The following is a 9,392-nucleotide window of genomic DNA, read 5'->3' on the forward strand; positions in this document are numbered from 1 at the left end:
ATGTATAATGTTAAGAAAATGGAAAAAGAAAATTTAAAAAAAATGCACGAAAAATGCAAAAGAAGATTGAAAGGCTTCCGTTATATTTTTGTAGGATTGTTGTCCTAGTGATATTGTGCTCGTTTGTGTAATCTCTGAGAAAGGCTCAAAAAATACCCAAAGGCTTTCCGCATTGGTTTTTAGAGGTTTTTCATCGTTAAAACGATTGCCTCTGGAAGTGTCAATTATTAGAGAATGTCAAGTATATTTTAGAAAATAATTAAATACGTAGTACATAAATTAAATGAACAACGAAGCACAAAGCTCGAGTAAAAAACAAACCTACTAATGAATGTTTTTTATAACACCGAATCGGTTTTAACAATTTTCTAAGTTCTTTGACAACCTCTATTGTCGATAACTTCAAGCGAAGCGAGGGCCCGTCCGGTAATTTCGAAAAATCTCTGGCGGACAATCGAGTTTGCCATCCAGTTTGCCACCATTACTATATGATAGCTGCGTTCTGAAAACGAATTTATTTAAAGGATTGTTTCATTAAATTCGAATTCTCTCTTCATAAGTACCTAGCCAATTCTACACACAGTTTATTAAAAAACATAGACACGATGCTAGTCACGCTGCAGTATACATAACCAACTAGAACGATGGTAATGAGTAGAACTTCAGTTGATTTCTGTTGCCACAGAAGGCTTCACTTCTAGCGGCATCGATCTGAAAACAAAGCTGGTGTCGTTCATTGTTATTACTATTAGTTTATACGTTGGCGTTGATTTTTATACATATTTGTAAGGTCTGATCGAGCGTTGACAAGTAGAGAAAAGTAATGGTGGACCTAGAGAAGCTAACAGCTAAAAGTCAGTTAAGCTGCCTGTAGCTGCGGATTTTTGCAAAATAATTCATGTGCATCTAAAGCCGGAGAGCTGATCCTGATACGACATTTATATTTGCATCAAAATTTCATATAGACTCAGTGTGAAACTACATATTTTCCACTCCATGGGGCAGCTTACCTCCAAAGTTGTATGTGACGATAGAATAATTAGAATAATCCGTGCCGATCACCTTGACGGTGATAGTGTCCCCCGATAGAGCGACAAAAGCAAAACCGTCCTCCAGGGGATACGCAGGATGTGTAACACGGGCTGCCTGACTAAAACAAATGAATCAATATCTTTCCGAGCTACTATAGTTTGCCAATAAAATTTCAAAGCGGTCGCTGTTGAACATTTCTTCAACACGTTATATCGCTTAACGAACAAGCGCCATGGCAGAGTCTGTGTACCTAATCAGGCCCTGCAGTGAAATCATTTTCGCCACGCTTAGTCCATTTTATATTTGTTGTCAGTTGCCTCCGTTGTTGTAATTATTATCTATTTACGTGTGGTAAATTTTAGTCGATCTTCTTCAAATAGAATTTTTTATTAATATGGGGCTAATAAATACATCAATTCGTATCGTTTGTTGACAAACTTACAAGAGAAAGTAATATTAATATACATGCGTTATATGAAGATATGTTACTTACTTCTGCTCCATTAACTCCACAATATATGTGAAGTTGCCCTTCTCTCGATTCTCCTAAAATAATTAAGTTCCAAAATAACTAACTGAACATCAAAAGGCAACTCAATCTGTCACAATCGTATCTAAACAGAGGAGCCGTTTTGTAACCCTGTCAAGCCTGATATGTGGTAATTTCTATGGCCTGGGTTCTCTGAAAGCTTGAGCCCGGTTTAGAGCTCAAGGATTTTATATAACTTACGTAGTGCCACTTGACTTTTTTACAGCAAATAAAAAATGACATATTGCGTACAAATATCTTCTATGTAGTAAGTAGATAGGCCAGATTAGGCAGCATTAGATTTTGTTCAAATAAGATTTAGCTGTACGTTAAGATTACTGTATTATATATAGAGTTTTTATGAGGTCGTAACTAATAGGTGGCTATGCTACCTCGATCGACGTTGTAACGCAAGAAGCATCTTTTCTTCGAATTACTTTCCCTGGTACAATCAGACCACCTCGATGAGTAACGTAGAATTTAAGATTTTTATACTGCAATAATTAGAAAAGGCACCACAAACAATGTATATATATATATATATATATATAAATATATTGGAGTTAATTTATTATTCATGAATCTATCCACACACGCTTGGGAAGAAACAGTGTAACTTTTACCAGAGCCGCGGCGGACATCAGCGACATATAAAATACATAGTTAAAACAACGAAAAATAATACCTGTATTTGATAAAGCAAGTCCATAAAACCACATCGAACGGAAGCACTATTACTACAATCTAGAAAACCGTCGAACAACATGAGTTACGTAAGCGATCTCTGTTGCACATACCTGGTCAAAGTCAAAAAGTTCATCCAAAACTTTTTGGCCTAAAATGACCACCACACATGTTACAAAGACTAGAAGCTGTGAAGTGAGCTTCATCGTACGCAATTCTACGAGCTCTGTTGAAGACGTAACTGAAATCTAACGTATATATAGCCGACAGAGCTAGCTAATGATTGTTAGGAAGCGATTTAGCGCGCCAATGTGGAGTTTTTTTTTCTGGAACTGAGCTTTTTTTTATTATTTCGGGATGCATTAGCTCTAGAGTTGCATCGTTTCGCTCGATTTAACTCAAGGTCCCGTTTAGATGCGGCCAACAAGCTTCAATCTAGTTTCAGAGATTCGTTGAATTTAAATCTAGTCTCTCTCTCCAGTCAGCGTGGACACTGTGTAGGTCGTTTTACGAAATTATCATCATACTACAATTTATAGAGGCACCTTATTTATCTATAGAGATTATTCGATGGTGTTTAATTTATTGCTACAAGACCAATTTCGCCATCGTCAGCATTTGATATACTTGCAGGTACATCAGGTTGCTCTGTACAAGCTTTAAAATATTTTCTAGTGTAACGGTTATTTCCTAATTTAAATTACTGACGTTATGTCATCAGTAACTTATTTTGACTTAGAGAGCAACAGAACGAGTGCTGCTATTAATATCTGCAGATAAGTAAAAAGTTACCAAGGTCCGAAATCTTGTTGGATATTAGATTTATCTTTGAAGAAAAACTCGTTTGTAGTTAATTAAGTGGAAAAAAGCATCCTATGACAAGGTATAGCATATCGGCTTGTACCTAATTAAAATTGTCCTAATGGGTTATTGGCAATTCCGAAATAATTTTTTCGCAATTCTTCCAAAATTTGCGAATTATTAATTAATTAATAGGTATTTTGCATTATTTAAAGCGTAGTTTAACATTTTGATCGAACTCTGAGAAGAATAATAATACATTTAGTTGAAGTCGTTTGTGAAGTCTTACCTTCGAGTACGAAGACAGTCTTTTGCATTGCAGGTAGTACGGGCTAGAATACCGTACCACTCCAATTAGCACTTATTGAAAATATCGGAACATCTATTTAGCATTTTTGACGTCGTCTTATCTCTGCTAATTCATTCCAGTCAATGTCGCGGCAAAACAAATCGGCCTAGAGGTTATCGGAATCTACCCGTTGCACCTATACAGGCTACAGCCTTATTGGCAATGTTGCAACGTTCGCGTGTCGTCTTCTCGATAGCCATTTTACAGCAGTCTTATGAAAATTCGTATGCAGTGGCTACACAAATGGCCCTTTTCTGGCAATTGTAAATCCTACATTAAGTGAATCCAATTACCTGTATCATAAAGAGCCCACATTTAGCCCAACTTAGGATTCGAGATTGGTCTGACAAGCTATCAGGCGCAACTGTGCCTGCGCTCTCTATGTTCCGAGGCCTCATTATCCCGATTTCATCCACACTTTACTTGACTACCGACCTTATTGGGACTGGCTTATTAGTGCACTGTGTGGTCGTAATGCCCTTACGATCAAGATGAGCCCTTTCCACAGTCAAATCTACGCACGGAACGGTAACCGATTTGAATATTATTATATCGCCCACCAAAACAAGAAGCTCACGATGGTGATGTCTTTCTCTCTGGCTGTATCAAAAATTAGGCAATTAATTTGGTACATTTTAAACAGGTAACAGTAGTAATACCTTTTATTTCTATTCACTATAAAAGAACAACCGATGTCAAGTAGAAATGTCAACTGTATAAAATAACGTATAAATCACGAACTATATAGTTGATTCACTAGAAAGGAGGTTCGTGCAGGACGATTATGTTCGATGCGGGTTTAATGCCGGAACATCGGAAAATTATTGATCAGTCTCGTTTTAGGTTCTTCTTTGGCGTGTTAGTGTCAGTTGCAGGCCAAAATGTTAAACAGAACACGTGCAGATGACCACGTTTATTTCACGACATTTTTCTGTCGACCTATGATACACATATATTTATCTTTAGTTCAGTAGTGATAGGCTGAAGGATGTATAAACCCTCCCCTATTTCGTACAGAATTGATTCGCTGTTTGTCGTCAGCTGTCCTGTTGTTCACATCGTCATTAAGCGTGTATTGACAGTCCTACTTAATGGTAGCCGTATCCAAGACCGGCTCCGTGTCCAAGAGCGAAACCGTGTCCAATAGCGGCAACGGGTGCGGCATACGAAGCAATTGGCGCAGCTGCAACGGTCTTGGTGATAGCAGCAGCTCCAGGTGTAATAATCGAGGTAGCAGCAGCAGCAGCAGGGGCCGTTCCGGGTTCATTGGTTTTGATCGAAGCGCGGAAACCAAGACCGTCAGCGACATAGTTCACGACACGGGAACGGCCGTCAATGTCAACGAGACCATACGACCCGGCCACGCCGAGCTTGTTGCCAGCCTCCGAACGGAAGCTTCCACCAGTCGCGTGCTTCTCATCGTAGACGAATTTGTAGTTGCCAAGGCCGTCCTCGGCGCGCGACGACACCGACGAACCGGTAGAGAGTGCGGCGTGGCCAACGAGACCGGCCTGGGCAGCAGCGCAGAGGGCAGCAAGAGCAACGAATACCTTCATAGCTGGCAACTGATCGACTTCTGCGTCCGCTTTGCTTAAACACTAAGTAAGCACTGATACCGTTCACTTGTACAGTGTCCGTCTTAAATAGCGATAGCGGCCTGGACAGCGTCGAAAAGCGCCGGGTGTGTGTGTGCATCTGTGTGCGAGTACTAGCAACCCAAGCACGCGTCGGCCGGGTTTACCATCGGCCATCCACCCACTTTTTCCGATCTTGAGGAGGAGGCGACGCCTATGCTGGCAGCGAAGGTGGCGGTGTGAACATCGTACGATGAGATAGACGGCTGTGCTATACGACAAGCGGAGACGTATACAAGGACAAGAAGTAATGTTATTCGTGGCGGTAAGTAGTGCTTAGGTTACAGCTGATGCTGCCATTGGCATATGTGCTACGACTCGCGCGAGAGCTGTCCCTCTTGGCTTGATTTAGGTTTCAGTCGATTCGAGCATTTGGAAAGTAACGTCCGTTCCAGTAGCGAAACATTGGCGCCCTCACCGACAAACAGACCCCACCCCACGAAAGCGATTCAAGCGGACGTTTGCCCAACTTTTCACCAGGAACCTTCTTGGTTACATATATGTCTATCTAACTACTATTCGCACTATTAAATCGCGCCATGAAATAATTACTACGCCACACCCGTCGATGGATAAAGCGACAGTTGCAGGCGCTGTCGCCATCTTCGCGTCCAGCATATTTGAGAAAAGAAACACGCATTTTGTCGACCACTGCGATTCCGCCACTGTGAATTTTAACCAGAATTGAACGTCGAACGGATGCCAGCAACTCGTTACTCGGAGCTATAGAGCGGAAGCGGCACCCAACGCGACCACAATGAAAGAACAGAAATGACTACAAAATACCCGATGCGCGCTTTCTTCTAAGTAACAGAATCACTCTTCCAGAAAGTCTATAATAGCTATAACATTTTGTGATACATTTAAAATATGGTCAACTATATGACTCGTTTGCTTCATTGAAGCTCGGGCAACGACACAAGTAACGGTTCTGCCGCATTTACAGAGCTAGGAAGGAAAAATCGCAAAAATAAAAAAAACGTAAAGTAAAGTATCGACAGAGGACATTTACTAGCATTGTAATATTGTGCTCGTGAATAACACGTTTCTTTGTTACGCGGGGCAACGGGTAGGAGGGCAGTGGACTCAGGGAAAACAGGCGGGAAAGGTTTGTTTATTATACATCTTGACTAAAGGTGACTCGCTGAAGGGCGGGACCGCAGAAGATAAAAGGTAAACATGATTTTCATTTAGGAACAGAGTTCAGCACAGTTGCGCTCGGCTATTAAAGACTTAATTTAATTATTTTAAAGTTAAAACGTCTGCAGAGAACGATCTTTTGTTGAAAGATTATTTCATTTACTTGTGTTACAATGCGACCATTGAATACACGCCAGCTAAGAGCTAAGAACAATTGATATTCCAATACTTGTGAACTTTTAGAATGTACATACAGGTTATATCGAACGACAAACCCTTTACCAAGGACTTCTTAACAAAACGTGCTAAAGAAGATGTCGACTCAGTGGATAGTAGTATTTAATATAGGCATCATAAACGATATGACAGGTAAGTATAGGCTAATATTTAATTACTGTATATAGTGTTACAGAATATCTACTTAAATAGAAAACAGTACGTCGTAGTAATTAAAGCAGGATTGGAATTTGATAAAAATCGAAAAACGATATATGTATATACAAAACATATCTGTGTGATATACTTTTGGCTTCGACGTCCCACCCTAAAACCTCCGTTACAATCTCCCTTACTTGTCCTCGTTATAATGTTACTATTGACCTTGTGTATTTGTCCAGTGGTGGACCTCAGCACTACTACTAGCTCAACCAACGATTACGATAAGCCTACAGTATAAAATAGTTTTTGACGAGTGAACACTTTTTTTAGTTAGATCGAAATTGAAGTAAGTTGATAAGGTCTTAAAGCAAAATTGCAGGAAAAAAAATTAGGAAGAAAACACTCTATAGAAACCGTTTTTCTCAGTTCAATTCAAAATCAATATATTTTCCAGCACCAGAACATAGTCATAAGTATTTTTCTCAATTACTGATTCAGTTGGCAGCTCGAAGCTTTGTATGTCTGTCTTTAGAAAACGTTTGATCGCCACGGCTCAAACAGATGAACTCTCATTTTCTGCAAAAGAACAATTCTCACCTGACGACCACAGTCGAAGAGGGACCGAGTCCTATGAAACGAATGGCCATTTGCCACTGAACCGTTGGCTAGAAGAAGCCGTCACAGAATAGTAAACTGTTATATATATATATATATAATAGATAATCCGCTAAACCAGTGTTTCCCTCGTGCGCTTCCTGAGGAAAATATCTATAAAAGAAACATAGATACTAGACGTATGGAACTTTTGTAGAAATCGTGACAGAACATCAGTGTTTTTGTTATTTCAAGAGGTTCCGCTTTGATTGCACGAAAGTACCACACCAATTGCGTACTGAGAAACATTTTCATAAAAATATTTAATATCTGGCTGTTGTGCTAGCGTTCGTTACTTATATAACAATTGTTTAAATCAGATTATCATTGCCCTTCGTTACTCACAAAAGTTAACATTTATACGGTCGTATGGAATAATTATCTTTCGCTTACTGGTCTTCATGGCTGATCATGCAAAACTGCACTATAGTACTCCAGATCACTTTAGTGATTCAATGATAACTGTCCTATATTCTATATTAGTAATCTCTATGCAGGTGATTGATGTGATGAAAGATGCAGAGCAGGATGGGGCAGGTCAGATCCATGGTTTCAACAACGAAGAAGCAATTAGGAAGTAAGTAAAAGAAATGCAAAAAACATGCCTGTGAAGAAAAACAACAAATATACCACCAATTATAATATGTTTCGGTGTTCCAATGTCTACATTGTACAGCCTGGATTACCGTTATCGTGCATATCGATTATTATTGAGTTTCTATCCGTCACAAACTTGCACTCTCACCAATTAACGTATGTTATTGTTTCGACCCTTCGTTGCTAATGATCTCTGAGTCGTCGCCAGTCACATATACACACATTGGCAGCAGTAGTTGATTGATATGTTATCCGTTTCGCCTGCATATAGGAACTTTTTATCTATATCTGGCGCATTACTTTTTCAAGCCACAGAGACAAACGATAGCGCATTGAGAGAATAGCATAAAGGTCCACTATTCTAGCCCAATGTATGTGCGGTCAACCCACAGAAACCGCTGATATGAACATAAGTAACATGATTTAAACAAATCAATCGATCATGATTTTACAAGGCAAGACACATTCGTGTGAAGTGACGTGAAGAATGAGTATGACATACATACAGCAATAGCGTCCATGAATGTCTTCCTATAATGGTTGGGTTCCATTCTATTCTCATGTCTTGACAAAGATGGCTTGTGCACGCGATGTCCCTGAACGTTTTCTATATCCTTTTTTCCAAGTTATACAATTGAAATTATACAATTGGAGACTCCTGTTTTATATTTATTGTGATAAGATAACTAATGGCTTCGTAGTAATTTCTGCCTCCGGTGCACGTACACTGTGCCAACATATACATATTATATACACTACTATCCCCGAGTAAGTCCAGCCCGTTGAGTTGCCGTCGCTACGTTGTCTCGATGAATTATAAAAAAAAAAAAAAAAAAAAAATATGACTAACCATGATTGCACCATAATACCGTAACCTTCACAGATGTATTATTATTCATGCACTATCGTGATAAGTTGTGACCAGTTCGACCAATACATCGAAAGCAGCAAGACTTGGTCAGCGTAATGGACCGCATCCTACCTAAATGAAGGACGCGTACGCAAATATTAGGTTTAGAATACTTGTCACCGAGTATAAGTTCGCTTTTTATACGCTATGGGTCTAACGTTTTTGCGATTTCGGTAATTCCAAACAGAAGGCCCCGTTAAAAATGTTGGCTATAATGTCCAGCGACGTTATGAGTGTCTGTGACTGTGAATGGATACTGGAACGCGATTAAATATTCAAGCATTTCTTATGGAGATGCCTGTTGCAAAACGAGTGGATTGCCAAAACAAGACTCGTACTCGCGGGCGATCACAGCCGTGCAATGCGTACCAGCTAACGTACCAGTATGTTGTCACTGAGTAAATTTGGCTACCGAAAGAATCTTCTTAGTGTTTAATTCAGTTACTACCGCAGAGCATCCGGTTGAGTGACTACACTTAGTCCTAGACTGGTTAAAGTTCCAGCGCAGAGCGCTTCTTTGCTCTTCCTTTGTGGAGTCGTAGCTAAGCTTACGCCTCTGAAGAATCATAGTATACGTTGTCATTTCTTCAAGTTCCATTTCGTATTTGCCCTTCATCAACAGAAATCACGAGATTTCTTCGGTCGGAAAATGCCACTTGTGTTACATTGTAGTTAGAAAACAGT

The 9,392-nt window shown here is 39.7% G+C and overlaps 2 protein-coding genes across 3 annotated transcripts in view; both read right to left on the reverse strand.

Annotated features, from left to right (window-relative positions):
* Positions 1–3,869, reverse strand: part of LOC111247065 (uncharacterized) — a 5,668-nt gene extending 1,799 nt beyond the window's left edge. The window contains exons 1-5 of one of the 2 annotated variants that reach the window (XM_022797609.2): positions 2,359–3,869; positions 1,954–2,055; positions 1,526–1,578; positions 1,011–1,150; positions 386–502 (exon numbers count right to left, since the gene is read on the reverse strand). In XM_022797609.2, the coding sequence (XP_022653344.2) occupies positions 386–502; positions 1,011–1,150; positions 1,526–1,578; positions 1,954–2,055; positions 2,359–2,451 (505 nt within the window). In that variant the 5' untranslated portion in view covers positions 2,452–3,869. The remainder of the gene's footprint in view (positions 1–385; positions 503–1,010; positions 1,151–1,525; positions 1,579–1,953; positions 2,056–2,358) is intronic. The other variant, XM_086982575.1, reaches the window with a different exon arrangement.
* A 150-nt stretch (positions 3,870–4,019) lies between these two features.
* Positions 4,020–5,023, reverse strand: LOC111247066 (adult-specific rigid cuticular protein 15.7-like). Its single transcript, XM_022797611.2, has one exon. It carries the CDS (start codon positions 4,949–4,951, stop codon positions 4,484–4,486), a length of 468 nt encoding a protein of 155 aa, XP_022653346.1. The 5' UTR covers positions 4,952–5,023; the 3' UTR covers positions 4,020–4,483.
* Between the last annotated feature and the right edge of the window lie 4,369 nt (positions 5,024–9,392).

Source organism: Varroa destructor, unplaced genomic scaffold (genome assembly GCF_002443255.2).
Source record: "Varroa destructor unplaced genomic scaffold, Vdes_3.0 BEIS01000003.1, whole genome shotgun sequence".
In the NCBI taxonomy this organism is placed as follows: domain Eukaryota; kingdom Metazoa; phylum Arthropoda; class Arachnida; order Mesostigmata; family Varroidae; genus Varroa; species Varroa destructor.

What these genes read in the sequence shown, in the direction of transcription:
- LOC111247066 (XM_022797611.2), bottom strand. Translation starts at nt 4,951, where the DNA reads ATGAAGGTATTCGTTGCTCTTGCTGCCCTCTGCGCTGCTGCCCAGGCC.